The sequence below is a fragment of the Lactuca virosa genome, chromosome 3 (genome assembly GCF_052849685.1).
Source record: "Lactuca virosa cultivar CGN04683 chromosome 3, Lactuca_virosa_CGN04683_v6, whole genome shotgun sequence".
Lineage (NCBI taxonomy): Eukaryota > Viridiplantae > Streptophyta > Magnoliopsida > Asterales > Asteraceae > Lactuca > Lactuca virosa.
In genome coordinates, this window is record NC_136428.1 from 126,978,296 (window position 1) to 126,990,470 (window position 12,175).

Consider the following 12,175-nt stretch of genomic DNA (forward strand, 5'->3'; position numbering starts at 1 on the left):
GTTTTTGTATATGAATGAGTTATGTAGCATAGGGGGTATATAGCATCAAAAAAAAAGTATTAATGACTTGCCAAGAATCTTTGGCAACCCTCTTGAATTTGAGTTTTATGGTATGGAGTTTGGTGGAAGGTTAAAGCATTATGCCAATGTAGGAGACTAGAAGATCGAGGAAAAAACATTTGTTAAATTGAACCTGGAGTTGACGGCCAAAGTAAATATAAAAAAGAGAACACTTTTCAAGTATTTTAAATTTAACTTTTATTTGTTTTTTGACATTAAGTCAGGGTAACTAATTCCACATCTCTTAGTTTAAGATTTTTCAAAGTTCTATTGGTGTTTGTATTTGAGTTTTCATCTATTTCAGGTACACAGTGGAAAATTAATTTTTTGATATAATTAATTTACTAATGTTATTTTCGCTACTTTTTACATTTATTGGAAATCCAAGTGATGGGAAAACTTGTTAAATTTCACGTGAAGATTATTCAGCAACAGATTTGTCCTTGACAAATACTAGATTTTCCAGAAGTGGAGCTTGTAAACAGATGTCAATCTTCACAAACATATTTGTTTATCTACTACATACTGATTTAAGGAACCATATGAGAAGTTTCATAACAAAAAGGCATTCAAATAAATAAATATTATCAGGATGCATATAGGGAACATGACCAAAGAAAAGAACATTAAAAGTAGTCTAGTATGAGGCCTTCATCAACAGATTTGAAACATGGCGCATTGTTGGCCTTTCATTTGGAATGGAGTTCAAACATGCTCTTGAGAGATTGAGTACTAAGTTTACTTGTTTCTCAACTTGTGGTGAAGGAAGTGGAATCCGACTATCTCCAACATTCTCCAAGACCAGATAATGAGCAGGCAATGTTGGCAATTCACCAGGATGCTTTTCATTATCACCTCTAGTGCAACAATGCCAAAGCTAAACACATCACACACTACTAGAAACATGGGTTTTAGAGACGGAAGTATCGGTCGCTATTCCGTCGCTAAATGTTGTTTGCGATGGATCAGCGCGGATTCACTCCATAGGTAATTAATAGGTGGCTAATTTCTCAGCAAGGGTTTTAGCGACGGAGAGGTTTTTTCTTGCGACAAATGTAGCGACAGAATATCCGTCGCTAAATGTCACTCAACACATTTACTCAGGGCATTAGCGACAAAATTTGATAAAGTCATTCCGTCGCTGTTCTGTCGCAAATTTCCGTGAACAGTTTTTTTTTCCATAGCAAATCCCTTGCAAAATTCATATACTGATTTTTTTTTCCGTCGCTGATCTGTCGCAAGCTTTAGACATGGTTTTTTCCATAGCTAATCTCTTGCAAAATTTATACATTAATTTTTTTTTGTTCCGTCGCAAAATTTAGACATGATATTTTTTTCGTAGCTAATCCCTCGCAAAATTGATGCATTAAAATACTTTTTTTATTCTCACCAATCCGTCGCGAACTTGTAATATGTTTTTTTATGATTCTAAAAGAAAAAAAATACTACAATCATCAAATTTTTATACTAAAAAACATCGAATAACAATACAACCAAACATTACAATACCAAAACTATCAAAGTTTACCAAAGTATCATTCAAAAAACATCCAAAACCAAAACTATCCATATAACATCAAACTCCCAAAGGTTTAACTTCAAAATAACATTTTAGCACCAAGAAATCCAAAGTATGCAAAAGAGGTACAAACAAAAAAAAAGTTTAACCTTCAAAATAACATTTTAGCACCAAGAAATCCAAAGTATGCATCGGGAAATGAGTTTTCACAAAACATAACTTCAAAATAACATTTTAGCTGCTCTCTTCATTTCATGTCCATCCAATCATCTTCGATTCTCATTCCTATAAAACATTATTCAAAACAATCAAAAGTATCAAATACAAAAGGTTAACAAGTCATTCAAAAACATCAAATATTAATGGTTAACATCATATTACCTCTAATTTTCAATTTCCCATCATATTTTGCAAGGTTGCATACATCTTCTCCATTGCTTCATATTTTGCATCAATTTGTTGTTGTTTGGCATCTATTGCTGCAGCTTTGGCATCCATTTCCTCACGCATTTGTTGATGTTTAGCTTCCATTTCTGTAGCTTTAGCATCCATTTCCCCACGCATCTCGTTTCGTACACGTTCATAGACAACCTAAAGGACAATGATAGAAAACTTTGTAAGTACAATGCCATGATAGGAAACTTTGTAAGTACAATACCATGATAGAAAACTTTGTAAGTACAATGCCATGATAGGAAACTTTGTAAGTACAATGATATGATAGGAAACTTTGTAAGTACAATACCATGATAGGAAACTTTGTAAGTACAATGCCATGATAGGAAACTTTGTAAGTACAATGCTATGATAGGAAATTTTTATAAAGTACAAAATTAAACGAACCTCTTGGGATGTTATTGTACTAGATGTTCCTTCCAAAAAGCTCGCTGGATCAGACACAGATCCGAATCCATATATTCTTCCTTTCTTGACTCCTCCGGAAACATCACACCATGTTTCATTATCCAAAAGGGGGTGGCAACTAGTATCATCACCAAACTTAGCCACCATAGCACTTTCATAAGCCTCCTATTATAGCAAAAAAAAATATGAAAAAACATAAACATGAAATAAGGAATGGAATGGTTCATTCCATTCCATTAAATTCATAATCAAGGAATGGAATGAACCACTTCATAAGCCTCCTATTAATTAATACTCAAACCTTACATAAAGTTGATTACTACTTACAAAACACTTAATTACAACTAGTTTCTCACCTTTGGGTAGCATCCGCTTAATTATAGGAAGTATGTGATCATAGGCAGCCTCAGATATATTGTATGCTGACTTCCAATGCAACAACTCTGTTGCAGCTTGTAATTTTGAATAATTTTCACATCCATCCCACAAAGGTTCATCAGCGTCTTCCAACATATCATAGAACCCCTTGGCAGTTGGATTCGGGAGTTCCTCCATTACATCCATCAATATTTGTGTACACCCATTAATATCATCATCATCATCATCTTCCATCGGATCCTGCATCGGATTAGAAGATTCTTCCTCATGCTGAGATATCATATTTCTTTCACCATGTGCCCACCAAGTTGTGTAATTAGGAGTGAAACCGTTTTGTAACAAGTGAAGCTCTACATCACCTCTTGTTTTATAATACATGTTCTTGCATTTAGAACAAGGACATCTAATATAATCCCCATCAACGGTTGCTTCATTAGAAAAAACAACATCCAGAAATCCTTTGACGGATGCATGATATGTTGTGCTAAGATACCCATGATCTAACCTTTTGTACATCCAGTCTCTATCACTACGTGTTGACATAATGACTAGCTACAACCAAATATATAACTACTATTTAGAAATTAGATAATGCAATCATATCCACATTACTAAAAGCATCCTTGGAAACTACAATTATACTATATGGAATACTTATTTTTATTATAACTATGCAATCATATTCCAAAAACTATAGCGACTAAAAATGTAATTTTGGAAAATTAAAACTACAGGGACAAGAATTGTAATTCCTGCAAACTAAAAGCTTCAGGGACCAAAAAGATAATTCTGGAAAACTAGAACTATAGGGACCAAAAGTGTCTTGCTTATTTCCCTCTTTCATAGAGACCAAAATTGTAATTCCAGAAATTTAAAACTTCAGGGACCAGAAATTTAACTTTTGCAAATTAAAAACTACAGGGACTAAAAATGTAATTTTGTAAAAATAAACTACAAGGACCAGAAATGTAATTCCCGCAAACTAAAAACTTTAGGGACCAAAAATATAATTCTGGAAAACTAAAACTATAGGAACCAAAAGTGTCTTTTGCTTATTTCCCACTTTCATAGTGACCAAAAGTGTAATTCCTGAAATTTAAAGCTACAGGGACTAAAAATATAATTCCGGAATATTAAAACTACAGCGACCTAAAGTGTCATTTGCATATCTTTTGTTATCTAATGTAATACTATACAATCTTTTCAAAAAAAATAATTTTTTATATATTTTAATTTCTTGTACCCAATTTTTTTAGTTAATGTTGTTATACAGATGTTATATCAAGTTGTATGATTTTCCTCCGACATCATCAACTGAAGAAAATGATGAGCTGGCAAAAATGCCTGCTTCACAAAAGAAGAAACTGAGGCAAAAACAGAGGAAGGCTGAAGCAAGGGCATAAAAAGTATATTTTGTTTTTCATGTGATTTTACGGTTTTGCCCTTGTGCATGACATATATATATATATATATATATATATATATATATATATATATATATATATATATATATATATATATATATATATATATATATGTTTTAATGGTTGTTCAGGAGGCGGAAGTGAAGAATGAGGAAGCTAATGTTGGTGTTTCCAAATATGGGAAAAGAAATGTTAAGACGGTTGATCCGGATCCAAATGGAGAGAAATTATTGCAGGTTTTTACTAATATCATTTATTCATATTAAAATATTATATATGTATATTGATATAAGGTTTTGTACAACTAGATGCTTGGTATGTGTCATATTTTTATTTTGCATCATAAAATTTTATATTTTATTCAACAAAAAATGAAAACAACAAAGCCTTGTCCTCAAAGAAGATTCCAGAAGCTTCTACAGATGGAGGTGTAGCAAAAGACCAAAATGCCCCTAATGTTACTAAAGTAAAAACCCAAAAAATGACAACAAAGATTAAGAATCATTTAGTGAATCAGACTCAAGCTCAGAATCAGAATCATTTGGCAGGTCTTTGAAAAGTCAAAAAAAGATTAAAAACATGAAGAAAAATGTGCACCTAGAACAATATTTGGGTACACCTAGAACAATATTTGGGGATAACAGTGATGATAGTTCTGCTGATGATAATGCAATCATAAATTCAGATTCCAGCACACGAACTCCATCAAGAAATCCATCATCATCAGGGGAAAGTGATTCCAGCATTGACTCCAGAAGATATGGTAATTGGATTTATTTATTTTCTTCACTAATTTTAATTTATGCCACATAAAAAAGCATTGATTTTTATAATTTGAATTTGTATCAGAAGTGAAAAGAAATGAAGGTGGTGGAAACAACAACATGAACTCACAGTAAGTTTGGTGATATATCCCAAACACTCCCCTGTCTTCTCATTTTCAAAGGGTATTTAAGACATCTGACAAATTGTCAAACTCAAACACTTTCCCTGTATATTAACACAATATTGATAGGTTGGTTGGTAAAACCACATATGAAAAGGTAATCGAAAGACATCACTTATTGACAGAGGGTAAATTGGTCATTTATTTTATTCAAACAATTCATTCAGTCCAAAAAAGAAACAAAACATTTTAAGCTAACTGTTATAGAATCCCAAATTGTTAACAAAAAAATGTTAACAAAAAAATGTAATAAAATTGTTAACAAAAAAATGTAAGATCACATACCATGAAATCTTGAAATAGAATTATAATATTAAAAAATACTTCTACCTACTTTTGTAAAGTAAAAATTAATAAATTAAAGTTTTGAAATTTTTTAAAAACACAAGTGGAAGTGGTATTATTAAAGAATATATATACAAATAAAACTAATTCATAATTGTGAATTTATTTATAACATATCATATTCCATTCCTTTGTTGCAAACAAAACACTATCTTGGAATTGAAATGAAGCTAATTAATTATGTGAAAATGGTTTTTCAGATTTTTGGGATTCAAGAAGACAATTCTATTGGATAAGAGACTTTTGGTGGATTTAATAGACAAATACACAAATGGAATTTTAAATTGGGATGAATTTTCCATTTCCGTAAAACCAGTTCATCAAGAAAGATTGGGAAATCCCACAAAAAGATTGGTTATTTCAAATAAACCCAAAGAAGAAGATTACTTTTATGCCAATCCAGAAGAGTGTTTGCAAACATCAGAATCATATGATGAACCTGTGAGCATCCTATAACAAGTCTTTCGGGGGGTATTTTGGTAATTTTCTATGAAGTAGAAGAAGAAGATTATGATTCTGTGCCCTTGAGAGGATCTGTGAAAATGTGTGGATGCAAGGGCATAAGATGAAACATGGTTTCATGAGAGATAAATGCATGAAGATCAAAGTGTTGGCTTCAAAATCTGTATATGCTGCTGCTGCTCCTGTGACAAGTACCACTGGCCTTAACATGGCTCCAAGTGAAGCAGCAACTGGCAGTAGAAGTCAGCATCATGATTCAAGACCACATCAACTTCAAGACCTCTTAAGGGAATAGGACTTATCAGAGAGACCACATCAACTTCAAGACCTCAAAAGGGAAAAGGACTTATCAGAGAGACCACCTCCTAAATATGAAAGAGAATTGGGGAAAACCTAAAGGTATTGGCTACTGGTGTTCCTGAATCCTTAAATACTCATAAATTGGATGACAAACTATGATGAATCAAGCCCTAAATCAAGTTTTAATTCTAACTTTCAAGGTGATTCATGTATATAATGCTGAGAGATAAGAGGGACATCGATTGAAAAAGAAAAAATGATAAATTAAACCTTAACAAAGTATATTGTGCAATTGAACTAAAACTAACCTAAGAGGGATGAGATTTACCTGAATCGGAAAGTTAACGAAGAATACTTTCAGCTTTAAAAATGTGGAGGTTGCCGGAATCGGGTGAGTAGTGCCGTCATCTATTCAAACAGAGATTGTGAGATGGAATTGGGTTAACAGATTGAAGGGAACTTCTATGTCGTCATCTGTTCAAAAATCATGTCCAGAGTCCAGAGTGATAAAGCTGGAGGGAAGGAAACGCGTACCAGAATTTTCAATGCATTTCGTGAAGATGGAACTGGGTTGTGCCAATTTCAGCTAGAGATTGGCGATAGAAAAAACAAAATGCACGTACCCAAAATATAGTTTCCGTCGACGTTCTCTCGCTAAACGCGTACCAGCTGGCGCAATTTTTTTATCCCTCGTTGAACCCTAGCTAAGGCCCTTCATTTTTCGACTGATTAGCGAGGGATAGTGGTGCATCGATAAATACTTGCGAGATCCATAGCTGATCCCTCGGTAAATCCTCACTAATATTCCACATGTTAAATAAATAAAATAACTATAAAAAACATGGTAGATCTGTCGTAATTCCCTAGCTATAAGTCTAAATTTTGCTAGAGAACAAATCCGTAGCAAAATCCATAGCTGAAACTCAAGTTTCTAGTAGTGACATTTCTCGGTTGCCACCATCGTATAAGCAATCTCTACATCCAAAGAAACATAAGATACAATCAAAAAAAAGTTATATCAACCTCACGAGATTCTAACATAGATAGATATATGTATATATACTTATTCATATATATCATGAAACTTAAGAAAATTAAATGTAGAACTAACATCACAAAATTACGTTACCTGATGCGATATAGCCATAGGTACATACGATTGTGGTCCAGTTGGATGAGTCTAGCTTTAAAAGCTTGGATGTCCCAAAATCAGAAATATGTGCCTCATTGTAAATAATAAATTCCCCTAAATATAGCTGATTTATTATTCACGTATATATATGGAGTACATAGGTTTGTAGATAAGTACAACATCTAAAACAGATAAGACTTTATATTTAAACTAAGATGATAAAAGCTATTTGCTAATACCCCCCGTCAAGATAATGGGTGGTGGTCCAACTCTTAGCTTAGATCGAAACTGCTCAAAGAGGGGTTTGGGAAGACTTTTAGTGAATATATCAGCTAGCTGCAAGTGTGTAGGAACGTGTTCTGTTTTGAGTTTGCCAGAAGCTACGAGTTCACGAACAAAGTGATAATCAATGTCGATGTGTTTTGCCCGTTTGTGTGCAATTGGATTTTGACTAAGGAAGAGAGCACTGTTGTTGTCACACAGAAGAGTTAGAATTGTAGATGGTAAAGCATGAAGTTCGTGTAACTAGTGAGTTATCCAAACTATTTCCGAAGCGGTGTTCGCCATGGCTCGATATTCATGTTGACAACTTGACCTGGATACAGTAGGTTGCTTCTTCGCACTCCAGGATACAAGGTTGCCACCTAGAAAAATGGAGTAACCATATGTGGATCGTCTCGTCTCTATACAACGAGCCCAATCAGCATCCGAGTAACCAAGGATAGAAGAGGATTGGGGTCGACGAAAATGCAAGCCATAAGAGAGTGTTCCTTTGACATAACGAAGAATACGCTTCACCGCTTGAAAGTGATCAGCTGTGGGTGCTTGAAAAAACTGACTGACTTGATTAACAGCGAAGGAGAGATATGGTCTTGTGATAGTGAGATACTGAAGAGCTCCTACCAAGGATCAAAACAGTGTCGGATCCGTGAATAAGTCACATGAGGTGATCAGTGGGCGATAAGGGTGTGGTGGTAGGTTTGGAATCAAGCAATCCGGCATGAGTAAGTATGTCATGTGCATACTTAGCTTGTGTAAGAAAGAGACCAGTGTCAGTGTATGTTACTTCAAGACAAAGAAAGTAATTGAGACGTCCAAGATGCTAGGTGGCAAACTCTGTGTTGATCCGATTGATGAAGTTGCGGATAATGCTAGAGATATTCTCGGTGAGAATAATGTCATCAACATAAATAAGAAGGTATAGCAAAGTGGATCGTTGTTTGAACACAAATAAGGATGTATCCGCATGACTGCATGAAAACCCAAGCGCGAGAAGAAAGGTACTTAACCTTTGAAACCAAGCTCTTGGTGATTGCTTAAGTCCATAAAGCGCATTTTTAAGACGACAAACATGCAAATGATACTTTTCATCAACGAACCCTGGAGGTTGTTCCATGAACACAGTTTCAGAGAGCATGCCATTTAAAAATACATTTTTAACATCGAGTTGATGTAATGGTCATTGGTGCATGACCGCTAGAGAGAGTTCAATTCGTACTGTTGAAGCTTTAACTACGTGGCTGAATGTATGCGAAAAATCGAGTCTGGGGTACCTGAGTGAATCCTTGAGCCACGAGACGTGTCTTGTATCTTTCAATTGTACCATCCGAGTGAAACTTGGTACGGAAAATTGATTTGGACCCAACAACATTAGAATGAGCGGGACGGGGAACTAAGTCCCATGTGCCATTATCGCGAAGCGCTGTCATTTCTTCATCCGTGGCTATTAACCAATGTGGGTGTTTAGATGCTGATTTAAAACCCTTTAGAATTGTAGATGTAAACAAGGCATGAACAAGACCGGTAGTGCCTAGGGAGGCCAAATCCACAAAATTCTTGGGTTTAACAATTCTAGCTTTACCCCTCGTGATCATGGGATGTGTTGAAGGAACTATAGGTTGTGAGGGAGTTGATGACCTGAAGGGAGTGGGTTGTGGTGTAGAGGAGTCGAACATTGATGATTCTGGCATCATAGATGAGGCATCAGTAGCAGCAGTTTCGGCTACCGGTGAGGGAGCTACTGGCGGACAAAGGGAGCAGTAGTGATGCAGAGTCATAGGAGAATCCTCATAAGGACTGGAGTTGTCTGATTGCGGCTGAGTTGGGGATGAACTGAGTGGTTCATCAAATGAAGTGAAGGCAAGTAAATTTAAATCAGATGAAGAAGAGCTGTCAGCAAATGGGAAGATGTGTTCATCAAATTGAGCATGTCTTGTTGTGTAAATACGATTAGTAGTTGGATCCAAACAACAATAACCTTTGTACCTTGTGCTATATCTAATAAATAAGGGAAAACACGACATCCGAAGACACGAAAGATGTCATAGTTCGGTGAAGTAGCAAAAAGTACTTCAAATGGACTTTTGGCCTTGTGGAGTTTTGTGGGTAACCGGTTGATAATGTAAACGGTTCATGTAAATTCATCAACCCAATAAGATGTGGAAGCGTGTGCATTAAATAAAAAAGCAAGACCCGTTTCGGTAATATGTCGGTGTTTGCGTTCAACCCTTCCGTTTTGTTGGGGAGTGTAAGGGCAAGAGACTTGATGATGTATGCCATTGGCAAGAAAAGTATGTTGAACCCGATGGTGTAAAAATTCAGTGCCTCCATCACTTTGAAATGTTTTTACTTTACATGAAAACAGAGTTTGCACAAAGGTGAGGAAATTTTCAAGGGTTTGTGCAAAATCGGATTTGTGTGTGAGTGGATAAAACCACGTAAACCTGGAATGATCATCAAGAAATATGACATGGTATAGATACCCATCGGTGGATGGAACCGGTGCGGGGCCCACAAATCACAATGAATGAGGTCAAGGACATGTAAAGCTCTTTTTGTGTTGTCAGAAAAAGGTAATTTCTTGCTTTTAGACAATTGACAAGAGGGGCCTAAATCAGTTTTAGGTAAAAGAGAAGTTATATTTAAAGAACCCAATTTTTGCAATAATGAAACAATGTCAAAAGCTACATGACCTAATCTATTATGCCATAATTCGAAAGAAGCACTAGTTCTTTTATTTCTTAAAGTGGCTAAAAAAGCCTTATTTCGTTGCTCAAGCATGTAAAGGCATTCTTGACATCTACCATTGGCGATGATTTCCTTGGTTATATGATTCTGAATGGCAGAAAATTTATCAGACAAGAGAAAATCAATAGGTGAGTCATGAGTTAGCTTGCTAATAGATAGGAGATTCTTTGTGAGATGAGGAACCACAAGCATATCCATTAAAGTAAGATTCTTGGAAATAATTGAGTTACCAATATGAGAGATGTTGAGAACATTACCATTGCCAACTACAACTTGATCTTTTTCCCGTGTAGGAGGAGGAAGAGTCAAGATGTGATGAAGATTTGGTCGTGTGGCTGGAGGCACCAGAATCGACATACCAATCAGGAGTAGATGACTTGACATTACATTGACTGTGAAATGTATGGGCTAAATTTGCATCAATAGATGCACCTTGTTGAGCATATGAGGCCAAGTCAGGACATGCAGACGCATAGTGACCATTTTTTATGCATAATTGGCAATGAGGGGAACGTTTACCGCGTCCCCTACCACATGAGTAAGAACCACGTCCCTTACCACGGTTAGAAGGGCTGCCACTGGCTATTGGAGTAGATGAATTTGCGTGAGTTTGGGCAGTGAAGGCAGCAACTGTTGTGGCTGGAGAACCGTGAAGAGAAGACATAAACATCTCAGGACTCTCTGCTTGAGACAGAAAATTATGAAAGGATGGATAGACAAGGTTTGTTCGGTGAAAAGTGGAGAACAACTCAAATATGGAGCCAAGACCACACAAGAAGTAATGAGCTTTGTCGGAGTCGTCCATTGGATGTCCAATGGCTACCAATTGATCACACAGTGCCTTGAATTTTTTGCCAAATTCATTAACAAAAAAGAAGATCCATTTTTTTGTTGTCTCAATGAATCACGTAGAGTCTGTAACCTCTCACATGAGTCATGGTTGTAGGCTTGCTCCAAAGCCTTCCAGATTTCACGGGCAGTAGCTGAGCCAAGAGATTCAGCCATAGCCTCCTCCGATAAGGAGGATTGTAAGATGAGAAGAGCCCGTTGATCAGCCTCATGCCAGGCTAAATAAGCTGGATTATGAGAACATTTACCTTCAACTGTAATCGTAGTAAAAGGAGCGAGGGAGGGAGGACCCATCGATATGTCCCAGGAGATTCTGATAGGACAACAGTGGCTGAATCTTATTCTTCCAGAGAAGATAATTGCTGGAGGAGAGTTTGGTGGTGAGAAGATGAAGAATTGTAGATAGAGGGATGATTTCGGAAGAACAAGCCATAGCGAAACAAGATGATTCTGATGGAGGGAGGTAAGTGGCGCCGATTAGGTTACCAGGTTGATACCATGTAAATAATAAATTCCCCCTAAATATAGTTGATTTATTATTCACGTATATATATGGAGTACATAGGTTTATAGATAAGTACAACAACTAAAACAGATAAGACTTTATATTAAAAATAAGATGATAAAAGCTATCTGCTAATACTCATAACCAAAATCAAGAAGGATGTTGGCAATCAAAATGTCTTTATGAATTATAGGAGGTGTGCAGTCGTGATGCATATAAGCCAAACCATTACGTATAACCTTTACAATATTGACCCTATTTAACTAATCCAATTCTTTTGCTAAGATCTCATTGCATAAGATTGATCCAAGGCTTCCCTTTTCAAGGTATTCATAAATCAAAAATGAGTGGCGGGCATGTGAGC

At 35.9% G+C, this 12,175-nt stretch overlaps 2 protein-coding genes across 3 annotated transcripts; one reads left to right on the forward strand and one right to left on the reverse strand.

The window, feature by feature from the left end:
- Positions 1–1,871: 1,871 nt before the first annotated feature.
- Positions 1,872–6,906, reverse strand: LOC145166532 (uncharacterized). Of its 2 annotated transcripts, XM_079085536.1 has the most exons (4): positions 6,833–6,906; positions 6,627–6,706; positions 2,423–2,608; positions 1,872–2,170 (listed from the first exon to the last, which is right to left on the reverse strand). In XM_079085536.1, exons 3-4 carry the CDS (start codon positions 2,588–2,590, stop codon positions 1,970–1,972), a joined length of 369 nt encoding a protein of 122 aa, XP_078941662.1. In that variant the 5' UTR covers positions 2,591–2,608; positions 6,627–6,706; positions 6,833–6,906; the 3' UTR covers positions 1,872–1,969. The 2 variants fall into 2 exon arrangements, with proteins under 2 accessions (XP_078941662.1, XP_078941663.1); XM_079085537.1 differs by lacking the exons at positions 6,627–6,706; positions 6,833–6,906 and adding an exon at positions 2,800–2,993 and having other exon boundaries at positions 1,873–2,170.
- Positions 4,870–6,109, forward strand: LOC145166533 (rhamnogalacturonan I rhamnosyltransferase 1-like). Its single transcript, XM_079085538.1, has 3 exons — positions 4,870–5,008; positions 5,095–5,140; positions 5,737–6,109. Exons 2-3 carry the CDS (start codon positions 5,130–5,132, stop codon positions 5,990–5,992), a joined length of 267 nt encoding a protein of 88 aa, XP_078941664.1. The 5' UTR covers positions 4,870–5,008; positions 5,095–5,129; the 3' UTR covers positions 5,993–6,109.
- Positions 6,907–12,175: the final 5,269 nt, after the last annotated feature.